This window comes from Canis lupus, chromosome 12, assembly GCF_048164855.1.
Source record: "Canis lupus baileyi chromosome 12, mCanLup2.hap1, whole genome shotgun sequence".
Lineage (NCBI taxonomy): Eukaryota > Metazoa > Chordata > Mammalia > Carnivora > Canidae > Canis > Canis lupus.
Window position 1 is genome coordinate 20,784,840 of NC_132849.1, and position 13,235 is coordinate 20,798,074.

Genomic DNA, 13,235 nt, shown 5'->3' on the forward strand with positions numbered 1-13,235 from the left:
ATGTCAGACAAGAGTCCTAGAGGCAAGCTGGTGATAAGTGACAAGGAGTTCAGTAATGAGACTTAAAGGAGAGAGCCTTGTACACAGATTGGAAGATAGTCTTCTCTGAGTAGGGTTCACAAGAGGTTCATGGAAGCAGCAGGGAAGAAGGTACTGAAATATTTAACAGAGAATAATTAATACTATGGTAACACATGAAGCGTATGGGGCAGAATGCAGTGGTCTGAGACCACTTTGGCTGGAACCAGGGCTTCATGAGGGGAGTCCTGGGAGATGAAGTTAGAGAAGCAGAGACTGGGATCAAACTGCTGAGAATCTTGAAGGCTCAGGACCTTGAACAGGAAGTGATGGTTGTGAGCTTGTATTTCTTTAGGCTATACTTGCTGAAAATGACATCCAGATTCTGAGATTGGGGTGAAAAATGCAGCCCATTGCTTAGTTATGTTGGGAATTTTGACATATTTTAAAAAGAGAGGATAGAAATAGAATTGGAGAGCCATGAAGTAAGATTGGAGCATCTATAGATTATCAAGTGGTTGGTGATTATAGTTAGTGGGGGAGCCACTGATGGTTTGGGGCCAGCGGGGTATAATACAATTCAACAGAATTTTGGGAATAGTTGGTTGGAGGGAATAAGTTGTACAGGAAAAGAGATCAATTTAGAGTCTTGATGGTCGAATAAATGGGAGGTGATAGTGGCCTGAATACAGGTGGAGGATGGAATGACAATGGAAATATAAATTAATACATTTAAAAAGCTATTTCAAATAACTTAATTGCTAATATTTATTATTTCTACGTGTTGTATATTATTCTAAGCTTTTTACACATATTAATCAGCAACCCTAAGTGTAGATATTGATACTACTGGTATTCCTATTTTTCAAATGGGGAATCACTCATCATTTAAGCAACTTGCTCAGTTGGGAGTTTTAGCCAGAAGGAGTTGGAGTCAGGATTCTAATCCACACCATCTAACTCTGTTCCGTCTTACACCTGGTCATAGATTGTCCTGATGCCTGATGTTTCAACACAAGTGCCTGTGAGAATAAGGCTGCAAGTGCATGGGCTTTGGAGTCAGAGACTCAAGCTGTTTACTGTTTGGTCTTAAGCAAGTCACTTTGTGTGAGCAGCATTCCCTTCATTTTTGTAAAGTGAGGATTCCTCATTGGCCTAGTTTCTCATTAGCGCACTAGGAGATTAGAGTGAGATGATGTGTTTCTGCTTCCCTCTTGCTTCTGCTTTTCCTCCATAGAAATGAGGGTGTTAGGCTTTGGAGGATGCGGAGGTATTTGTTCTTACACGTGTTATGCTTGAGATGATGGACATCTAGATGGCAATGTCCAGTGTGTGGCTATAGCTATAGATAAGGGCCTGGGCCATGACAGGGTCAAAACTTAAGTGCTTGTTCATGAGCCAGTGATGGCTAAGGCATGGGATGAGTTGAGCTCTCTGAGAACAAGTAGCAGGACCTTAAAATTTACCAGCTACAAGGGGAGATCAAGGAAGAAACGAGAGGAGCCATCAGAGGGATATAAGGAGAGCCACAGTAAAGCAGGGGCTTGAGCATAGATGAGTCAACTAAGGAGTAGATGGTAAACTGAGTTAAGTACACACACAGGCTGAGAACTGAATTTAAAAGGTGGTTGACAGTGCAGAGAGCTCAAGGAGACAAGAGAGATTTCGGCAAGAATGAAATGTTTACTTTTTTTGACCTTCTAAAGATTTGATTCAATTAAATATGTTTTAGATACTTGCTTTCTAATCAATCCCTAGTGTAAAGCTCAGGATGATTACCTTTGCCCTGCTTTACTGTGATTGTTAACTACTATTCTTGTCAGAACTTGAAACTGTGCTCATAAAATGTCCACAGCATCTCCACATATCCACAGATGATGGAATTAGGGGAAATGAAACTAGCTTCCACTGGGTTACAAAATCCAGTAAGACCATCCCAGAGCTGGACTTCTTGCTCAGTTTTTTATGCTCTAACTTTAGTAAAAAAGTCTTCCTAAATAGTTTCTTCTCTTGCATGAAATTCATATAGGTTTTGATTTCTCTTCAAAAAACAAAAAAGCAATCCTTAAATATGTAAGAATAAGAAGTGTTGCATAATTATCAAGCCATTATCATTGTCATTAATTTCCGATTAAACTGAGCTCTTTAACTACAAATAATCTTAAGTAGATAAATGGCAAAATTAGTTTAAGTATATGCCTGAGAAGAAAGAGAAGAAATCAGTAAGGTACTATGCAATTTTAAAATTAAGGCAAATCTAAAATGGAGGTTTGAAGGGGTGGGGGGGTTTGTAGCTTAATAAATGGATGATTAGAATTCCATATCCTTAATATTTTCTATTCCAAATGTTACCTCAATTAGGCCAAGAGAAACTTTTCATGTAAAGATAGAAAGATTCTCATTGGGAGAGCTTGGCACAGAATGAAAAAGATGAAAATGTTTCTGTGTTAATTATTGATACACCACAGGGAGAATAAAACTGAACAATTAACATGCCTTTGATTTAGAAACCCTGGTTAATTTATTAAACTGGTCTTGATTTATGCTTTTATCTTAGACTTTAGTCTTTAAAAAAAGTATTTAAAGCCCTCGTAGTCAGAATTACGATCTTGCCTCATTGTCTGTAGATGGCTTTCATTCCCAATTTTCAGTACTATAAAATTCCATTATATTCCCTCTGTCTGTTTCTAATGGGCAGACTGGGAGAGACTGCTGCAGGGGTTACTAGCCAAATAGTTTTAACTGGATAACAGGCACTGTTTAAATTAACACTGGAGTTAATAGTTTATAGCTATGGGCAGGATTTGCTTGCTTCTTTTGTTTTGGATTGTATTAGTGCTTCAGAATCATACAGGAATAAAATTAAATGTGCTAACATGCCTTGGCCCCACTAGGACTCTCTGTGACCTTCTGTGATCTAGACCATTTCTAAAAGGCTTACACAGCATGAAGCTCTCAACTAAACTGAAACTTGAGTTTCCGTGGGCATGCTCAGTCTCTTCAGATTCCACCGAGGCTTAAGGCTCTGCTGTCACCAGCCAACGTGGTCTTGTACTCTTTCAAGTAGCAGAAAAACAGAAGGATAGTGAAATTTTAAACTAGGGGCATGAGGGAAGGAAGGGCTATAGTAGAAGTGAAATGTGACTTCCCAGCTACATGCCTGAGGCCAAGCAAGCAAGTTAAATATGCAGAGGTAGATAGGAGAGTGAGATCAGGATCAAGGTATGGGAGAGGAAGTGAAGACATCCACACATTGTTCTTACTTCCTGGCAAAAACTCAGAATAATTGAAGGAGAAATAGTATCTCACTTAACATGAACCCTCCTGTGATTTTCTGATTGTCGCTGCTTTAATTACTCCATATCAGAATGACTTTTTCCTTTAGAAGAAGTCATAACATCCTGGCTGATGTTACCTTCCTCGTTGAGAATTTTTTTTTTTTTTTTTTAAGATCTTTGGAAGAGGAAAGGGAATGACAGAGGGAAGGCCCTGCTGACATTTTTTTTTCTCCTATTTATTTGGTCCAAAATAGTTACGGTGGACAGCAGCTGGTGAGGGCCAGGTATTTAGGAGTTAGAACAATAGAAGTTATTATTTTTCTTAATTGCTACCTTGAACCATGAAGGTAGTAAAAATCCCAGAACACATTTATCTTGCAGGGTTGTCACAAACAAAAGAAACCATAGGACTTTCTCATACCACTAGCATTTGCTTTTTGCTTTTTCCATGTTTATAAGATTAGGTTTAGGAAAACAAATTATTAAGCCAGTACATAGTTTATGTTATGTAATTGTTTTCTTTGTTGCCTTTCTTTGGCATTTTGAGAATTCTTCATACATTTGAGATGACTGATTCTCTAGAGTTTCACATTGAAAGCCAGAAAATCTAAAGATGATAAATCAAATTTTGTCCTACTTTTTAACAAGCAGTTTCTTGGTTACTAATGAAAAAAAGAAAAAAAAAAGACTTTACCTTCCTCATCTGTGCATTAAGAATTTTGGGAACTTAATATGTAGGTATAAAATCACTCCATTAGTGTTAGGTGTATGCTAGAGCCTTTCTACTGGCATAAATGTCATTAAAAGTTCTACTTTATTTTTTTTTAAGATTTTATTTATTTATTCATGAGACACACACAGGCAAAGACATAGGCAGAGGGAGAAGGAGGCTCCCTGCAGGCAGCCTGATGTGGGACTTGATCCCAGCACCCTAGGATCACACCCTGAGCTGAAGGCAGACACTCAATTACTGAGCCACCCAGGCTCAGAGTAAAGTAACATTTTAGAGCTTTTGTCCCTGGTAGTTATTCACTGTTTTCCATACCTCCTTACAGTGTATAAAACAATCATGTATGACTGCCATTTAGTGTCTGAGATGGAGAAGTAGCTGGCCCCTTAATTTCCTCATGGTAATGGGTGTCACACATGCCAAATGATCCATGAGGGAAACAATGTTGTGTAGTTGTCTAGATTGTGGACTCTGGAGCCATAGGGGATGTGTGCACTTTGCTCTGAGTGTGTGCCCAGACAATTATATAATCTCTCTGAGCACAATTCTTGCTTCATCTAATTAACATCTATTTTTTTCTGTGTTTTGTTTTACAATTCTTGTTATTGTAAATTTGGTCTTCAAACTGGCTATTCCTTGTATATATGAAGGCAAGTAATTCTACATGTTGACACAAGTGACTTCATGAAAAAAATTTATAGTAATATTTTTGGTATATTGTCATTTTTCTAAATGTATAGGTATAAACATTTCCAAAAATATTTTATCTTCTTCTTTCTAGTTTTAATACCATTTAGTTGTTTCTTTTTTGGGGGTTGTGTTTTCTAGAAACCTCAGAAAAATATTAAATAATTTAAGGGACACCTGAGTGCTCACTCAGTTAAACATGGAACTCTTAGTTTCTGCTCAGGTCATGATCTCAGGGTTCTATGATTAAGCCCCATGTTGAGTTCTGAGCTCAGCAGGGAGTCTGCTTGAGATTCTCCCTCTCCCTCTGCCCCTCCCACCACTCATACTGTCTCTCTTTCTTGCAAATGAATAAATACATCTTTAAAAAATACATTATTTTTAAGAATTTGAGAACTTTTTGTTTCAGCATTAGATTGCTTCTATAACTTTACATTGAGTCTGATGTGGCTTTTGGATTAAGATATTTGTTTTTTTTTTAAGATTTTTATTTATTTATTTATTCATGAGAGACAGAGACAGAGAGAGGCAGAGACACAGGCAGAGGGAGAAGCAGACTCCATGCAGGGAGCCCGATGTGGGACTCATTCCTGGGTCTCCAGGATCACGTGTAGGGCTGAAGGTGGCGCTAAACCACTGAGCCACCTGGGCTGCCCAGATTAAGATATTTGTAATAAATACAGCACACACAGATACACAGAGACACATAAACACTTCTTAGCTTCCAAACTCGATAGACCTCTTCAGGCTTGATCTTATTTACTGTCTTTGTAGAGTTCCCTACTGTTCTCCCTTGTCAACTATGGTCATGCAATCTCCAGGATCTAGTTAGATCTCTCTGACCATTCTTTAATACATCATTTGTGGGCTCTTTTTCTCTATTACACGTTGAGGGCTTCCCAATGTTGTGTCTGGGACTCACTCTTCATTCTGTTATTTTCCCTGGGTATTTCATATCTATTTTCATGGCTTCCACTCCTGCCTTTATTCTGATGATCCTGCATCTTTATAAATGGCTTGTTTTCATACACTTATAATCAACTTCCACCAGACTTTTCCACTTAAATGATTCATAGACACCTTAAACCTCCTCTTCTTCATCTGTTACCTTTTAAAATTGTCCAGAGCCAGCAAATGTTCCCTTAAAGGGACAATTATAAATATTCCAAGCTTTGAGGGCCATACAATCCTGTCCGAACGTTTGAGCTCTGCCATTGTAGCGTGAAAATGGCCAGTATGTAAATTAATGGGCCTGACTATGTTCTACTAAATCTTTCTTTACAAAACTGGAGGCTGACACACAGGATAGAGCTCGTTGATTTTGGCGTTGTGTATGTTACCCATGCTATAAATTTAGGCTTTATCCTTGACAACAACTGCTTTATTTTCATAGGATGTATATCTCCAAATTTTGCAGATTGACATTCTAAATATGTCCCACAATATGTACTCATTACTTTATCTACACAAACACGATCTTGTACTCTCCCTCATTTTTCTTTCAGGTTTTGAAAGCTTAGCAATTGGTCTTCAGTCTTCTACTTTTAGTCCTGCCAAAGCTATCTTTCCTAACTACCAGAGGAAACCTTCTAAAACCAAACAGGATTATACTACTCCTGTGTTTCAAACTCTTGATGATTCTTCATTGCTTGAAGTAGTGTTCACAAAGGGAAAGCTTATTAACATGGCATAGAAGTCTCTCAGGGTGTGGTTGGGCCTTCTTCACCAACTCTGTCTCCTTTTCCTATTTTGGTCCATTCACGTCCTGGGAGAAGCAAATGATTAGATGTGTAAGGAGGAATTCCTGTGAAGGATGAAGTGGGAGAGGACCACCAGAATCAGCTGGGAGAAATGTTTGACTCTAGTGCAGGTCAAACACCTATGCAAGGAGAAAAAGAAAGAAAAGGATTTTGTAGGAAGAGCCTCAACACAATTCTGAGAAAGCCTCAGGCCAGTGGGAAATCCAGAGTTGGAGCAGAGGTTGCCTGTTGGGCAAGTCCCCATTGTGCTAGAGTGGCCTGATTGTGCTCAGTATTTGCGAAGGGCTGCCTGGGGTCAAGTGTGGTGGATTCATAGGTGTGGCAGATGGAGGCAGTCCCTTAATTGTGCTCACACAGAAGTTTCTCTTAAAGGAGAATTGATCGAGGTACTTCCAAGGCACCAAACCTGACTTCACACTTGACACATCAGCTTCAGTAAACCTCTTTTAATAGTCTTCATATACTGTGATATCCTTTACCTCCAGGCCTTTGTTCCCAATTCCTATTCCGTCTGCATGAACTCTTCCTGCCCCTGACTTTGCTTGCTCAACTACTTTTCACAGTTTGGGGGCTCAGCAGAAGAATAATCTCCAGAAACATTTCTTACCTCCCATCTCCCAAAGTGCCATCACTCAATCATTCCTTAACATCACTGAAGTGTTTTCCAAATTAAGATCGATTGTACGTGTTTTAGGTTTTATTTTTGACTAGACTGTAAATCTCTTGAAATAAAGGATTATTCAGTCTGTGCCCTCACACACCCACAGCAACTGGCACCCATTTTTGAATGAATGGACTGTACTCTCATTTATTTGTTGGAAGGGCAAGTTGACCCAGGTGAAAGAAAACAATATGAGAGGTGATACTTAGATTATTTAGTTTAGGAGAGTTCCTAAACAATAGGAATTTGGGAATGACTTAAGAGAAAACAATATGAGAGGTGATACTTAGATTATTTAGTTTAGGAGAGTTCCATGGCTTAACTATGAGATATATTTTAGTAATTGTGATTAATTAGGTTGATTTCAACTGAATGTGGGCTATCTGATGTATCAACAAACACTGCTTAAAGTAAAAAAAAAAAAAAAAAAAAAAACTGTGTTCAATCCCAGGGTCCTTTCCTAGCTGAATGACCATATCACAACATCCCTGGCATTATTTTTCTCTTCAATAAGATGGAGGACATAATATTAAGAGCACAGAATTGTAGACCTATCAAACCGTCTGTAATGTATTCAACAACCTCTTGCTTTGCAGAGGTCTCTTTCCTGCCTCCTACTGTATTAACCTGCATCAAGAATGACTCACTATCCCACAATTGTACTGAAATTTAGATCACGTAACTCCTTGTGGAGAGAATGGATGGTAGCTGTGATTTAAAAGCAGGGCTCTTCTAACAATTGTATATGCAGTGAGGAAGGTAAATGTATTATTTGAGGAAGTAGTTTTGAACTATATGGACTCCTGGATTATTTCCAGTTAAAATTTTTATAGAGTTCAACATTGGAAGTAATGGGAGAATGATTATGTAGGACTAGAAATGACCATGAAGCACTGACTTGATGGACGACTAGAATCCTAACCTCCTGTGCTTGGGGATGAATTATTGTGTGACTGCTGTCTTTAAGGCCATGCTTTCCAAGTGTCACTTCTTCAGATGTAAGAATGAAATATCATTTTGTAAAATTAGGAGTGTTAATAAACACAATAAGTAAAAATCACAAAACAAAATATTATACAAGTCAAATAAGCAAAATGAAGATAGGTGAGATAAAAAGAAATTAGTCTCATTTAAAAAGAAAAAGATAAAGTAAGAAATGTAGGCCTGCAATTGTTAAATGAACTAAAATGACAATGTAAGATGGAAATAAAAGATCAAAAGGATAAAAAGATTAATGGAGCTTTAAGAATACAAACAAGAGACTTACATATTTAAAATGTAAAATCTCAGTGGATTAAAAGAAGTCAGAATACTAGGAAAAAGCATAAAATCCTCTCGAAGGAGCGCACCTTTGTCGCAAGGGGGAGGCCGGAAGCCTTGGCCTTGCTCTTTCTTTGGCGCCGGCCAGTTACCCACTTAAAATACTCTGACCAGGGAGGAGAGTATGGATCCAGAATGCTGGTTTGCCCTTCTGGCCAGTAGAGGGCAGCCGCACAGAGAGGTGAGGACAGGCTGCGCTGATGCAGGAAAGAGGCTCTTGGCTGGTCTGAAATGACCCTGAAGTGTACTAGCCAAGACACCTGCCTAGGTGTTTCTTAAGTCATTCCCAAATCGTGTGGAAGCATATATTCCTCTGTCTCCCCACTTTGACATTTATCCTCTATATTTCTTGACCAGGTTTCAGTTCCAGGACTTTGCTTTTCCTTGTTTTGTTTTGTTTTTACTTTTAATGTTAGCAACTGTAAATACAGTGTGTTTTTCAGCCCTTGAGCCCCTGGCTTCATTTGGCTGTGCATGCATGCCTATTATTTTTTAAAGCTTGTTTGAGATATGGCCAGTTGTTTGAACACACATATACACAAACAACCCAAACTCCCTCCCCATATATACACTCATCCTCCTCCACCCATTACACATAACCTGGACACACATAAGCCACGCAACCCACCCCCCCACATGCACAAAGACACATGCAGACATGTGTGCACTGCCCTTTACCTTTATGCCTTTTCTTTTCTGAAAGGCACTCAGGTCCTGAGTGGCTTCTCCCCACCAGCCTTTCACATCCATCATCACAATGCTTCCCATCTCCACCACAGATAGAGATGAGAATATTGTAAATTTATTGTTTCTTTCCGAGGGAGACTTTTAAAAAGTTTTTCCCCTGTAATCTATAAATAATGAAAAATTCCATTAGAAATGCAATGAACAGTGTAACTTTTATGCAGAGTTTTTCAAGCTCAATGTTTCAGAGCATTCGCTTTCATGACAGCCTAGAGCCATGGCAGGTAGGAAGATCACTCAGCTGACATTGCCACATTTCCTAAAGTGTGTTCTTGGGTTCTCATAGGTAATGCATGTGTTTTAAAGGGAACTCTCTCTTTGCTCGAATAGATTTGAGGAATGCTACTGTAAACTGACTCCTTCAATGCAGAACTCTCCTAAAGCATTTCCTGTGGTAATTTGCTTTGGGCCATGCAGTATTTCCAAAACATATTGGCCAGGGAAACTTATTTTTTTCATCAAAACATTACATCTCTAAGCTCAGTGTTCCGTGGAAAATAATTTAGGAGGTGATGTTCTAATGACAGTAGTACATTTTCTTCTGTTCTGTAAAGAAACTGTTTTACAATTGCCCTTATTGAAGAGTTCAAATTTACCTCAGTATATTTCCATCAAATTGGCACTTCTTTGTATTTTAGAACAAGGTATAATAAAAAAAAAAATCTATGCTAAAGCCAATATATGATTCTGAAGAGTCTCCTGAAAACTCAAAGCAGAACGAATGATTCTTGTTATGTTTTATTATGTGAATCTGAGTTTCTGTAAAAGAGTTCTTTGGAAAGCAGTCATCTTTGTAAAGGAAAATAGTTAAATTATATTTTGATCGGGAGTTTCTTTAATTAGAGTATCAGTACTTAGTGCATGTTACATGATAAGATGATCATAAACAAATCAACCAGCAGCAGTGGAAAGAGAGTGAGAAAGAGAATTCAAAGGGATCCCCAGCTCTGGTACAGACAGCCAGTGTGGCAGGAACACCAGTGTTCTCCTCTCAGCCTTCCTTTGTGAATTTTCCATGTAATGATAGATGCTGCAAAGCCATCCACTGTACTGAGGCCTCTTCATGTTTTTTTGACACTGTTTGGAGGATTACTAGTGCATAAGGCACAGGGTCTGAGTCATACTCTTCTGAGTGAAGTAACAAATCATCCTCTAAGATCTATGCAAAAATGTGAGGTTGGTTTCTATGTCAAAACTTGACACAGAAAAGCTTTCTCTTCTGTGTTTCCATAACCTCATGCATCTGCCCTCTCAACTGAAGAGGGAGCTTTGACCAATGAGTAATTTCCTAGGAAATCCAAGATTCCAGTGGACCTCAGACCTGGTCTATGTTTAGTGTATGCTTCTTTCTTTCTAAGTTCCCTCCTGTTTGCACTCATTCCTCAGAACCTCATAGCCCTTGTGCTGATAGGATCTCTGCTATGGAGATATGTGCATTAAAACAGGGGAATCAGAGTCAGAGTCACAGAAGCTTTGAGCACAATTCTCAGCAACTACATTAGGATGTTTTGGAGGGTTGGACCCTCATCTGATGATGCCCAGATCCTCATACAGACTGATTTGTCTCTTGAAATCGGGATGCTTGTTTCTGTATCTAGACATCCCCACCTACATGCGTCCAGGCTCCTCAGACTTAGCAGGGGCAAAGTGAAGCTTAAGTTCTCTGCAACACCTTCGTTTAAGGAGACATCTCTATTTTGCCCCTAATCTAGGCTCCTTCATAACTAATCTCTTTATCATGATACTTTCAGTTAATTGTGACAAGTCTCACATACCCAACACAATGAATCCTTTTCTAGAACACTATCTTTTTTTATGTAAAATATATCTGTTTCTAGTGGGAGGTAACCTGTACAGTATATATCTGCTGGTTGCTACTCATCAAGGTTTCAAGAGGCATCCTGCCAAGGGACTCTCCACTTCTCATGAAGTAGATATAACGTGTACACTGGTGAGCGCTGATGCATCCTTCAGTTGTTGATTACAAATCATGTTCTTGCTCTGGGGCTCTAAAAATGTCCCATAATCCTTCAGAGTGGTACACTGAAATACTTGTACGTTCCTTGAAGCCTACCAATGTAAAAAGAAAAAAGCAAAAAAAAAAAAAAAATGCTGGTGTCACAGTCTCATTGGAAAGCCCTTTGGTTGAGACAACCTTTTGCAAGAACACAGCCTTGGAACGAGCCGCGCTATTCTTCTCCCTGAAGATTAGATTCAGGGGAGAACATCTTAGGGACAGTCGCTCCTTGGTCAAGGCCACTTGGGCATTTGTCTAGGCCGCCAGGCAGCCGCTCCTCCATGCAGAGCCTGCTTTAGAGAACAGGGCGCAAAGGCAGTCGTGTCTTCTCTCCTAATTCTTTCATGCTGCCGCTTTCAGAATAAGATAATCCTGGACCCCATGACGTTCAGCGAGGCCCGCTTCCGGCCGTCGCTGGAGGAGAGGCTGGAGAGCATCATCAGCGGGGCGGCGCTCATGGCCGACTCGTCCTGCACCCGCGACGACCGGCGCGAGAGGATCGTGGCCGAGTGCAACGCCGTGCGCCAGGCGCTGCAGGACCTGCTCAGCGAGTACATGAACAACGTAAGTCCTGGGGCTCTGGGGCTCTGGGGCTCGGGCTGCCCGGCCTGGGCGAAGCCTCCTGGCTTGGAGGAGGCCGTGCGTTGCAGGGAGAGAGGACAGGCGTTCCCCGGAGAGACGGAGAACCGCTCTGCGGGCCTGGGCCGTGCGCTGGCTCCGAATGCCTTGCTGGCCTGGAAGAGAGCCGGGCGACCCACTGGCTAGGGTGACATTGGCCGCTGGCTTGCATGATTCCATGGTCATTTGGATGGCTGGCCTTAGATTGAGCGTAAGATTGCAGTGGGTTGCAAGTGGATGGTGGATGGAAAGGAGGATGTAATGAAGTCATCCTAGGAAGAGCACTGTTCCAAGCCAAGGATGGCTCTAAGATGCTAATCTTCACCCTTAAAAGGCATTCGTAAGCATAACAGGTTTTCAAATGTTTGTACAGGCTCAGTCGAAACTGTTGCAACGGCGGTGCAACTTGGAGGACGTGTTGATTCATTGTGCAGTTGGAAGTTCTTATGAGAATTAACCTCCAGGTTTTCAAACGGGTTATTAGTGGCATCTAGTGATAGTGCAGCACAGACAATAGCTGTCCTGCCCTACAGTTACGAAGTGTGACAGTTGTTAACATACCTGAAAACTACTCAAAGAAGTTGAAATCCATATTCTTTGTTTTGAAAGGCACTGAATTATGTTTGTATTGATTTGCTACCCTCATTCAGCTGAACTGATGTTTGTGGTGCCTCATGCTTGCAACCATGAATGATCTGGAGTTTCTCCTGTCCTGGACTCCTGGGTTTGAGAGAATTCGGCATAAAGTGGTAAAATGTAGGTAAAGTGAGGTCTTGACACCACATGTTGAAGGAGTGCTCTGTGTAGTGGTCAAGTAGGGAGCAGGACACTGAAAAATCTGCGCACGACTTTTGAACCCCATGCTGGTTCCTTTTAGAACACCATAAGGCAAACTGAGAGGCAATGCAGCCAACTCATGTCCACCCTCCAACCGAGTTCTTCTTATGCCACCACCTCCCCTAACACCTCCCCCACCCCCCCACTCCTGCCTCAGCCCCAGCCCGAATGACATGCAGTCCACTGGTCAAGCTGGGAGTCAGCATTGACAGGAACAGTGCTGCCCCCTCCAGACTCTTCAGAGACCTTTGGTCTAGAAAACAAAAAGATTTTAGAGTGCTCTACAAACGGAAAACCAAGAATTTGTCTCTTTTATGTCAACCCTCAGATCCTTTGATTTTTGGGAGATTTTCCCATTGTTAGCACAAGAATAAGATGTGGCTGTCTCACATGGTATCCAGCTGCTTATGGGGATTTCTCCACAGGACACTGGCTGGCTAATACTTTATGTGATTTTGGTCTATGGGTGCTGTGCTGGGTAAAGCTAGAAATGTTGACTCCTATTGTCTCTCACGCTGAGTAAATCTTCTGAATAGCAGATTTAACAACAACAACAACAAAAATG

At 40.5% G+C, this 13,235-nt stretch overlaps 1 protein-coding gene across 7 annotated transcripts in view; it reads left to right on the forward strand.

Annotated features, from left to right (window-relative positions):
• The window catches only part of CTNNA2 (catenin alpha 2), a 1,079,777-nt gene that overhangs the window by 360,643 nt on the left and 705,899 nt on the right, over nucleotides 1-13,235 (forward strand). For all 7 annotated transcript variants that reach the window (XM_072769992.1, XM_072769991.1, XM_072769993.1 and 4 more), the window contains one exon: nucleotides 11,576-11,779. In XM_072769992.1, coding sequence (XP_072626093.1) covers nucleotides 11,576-11,779 — 204 coding nt within the window. The remainder of the gene's footprint in view (nucleotides 1-11,575; nucleotides 11,780-13,235) is intronic.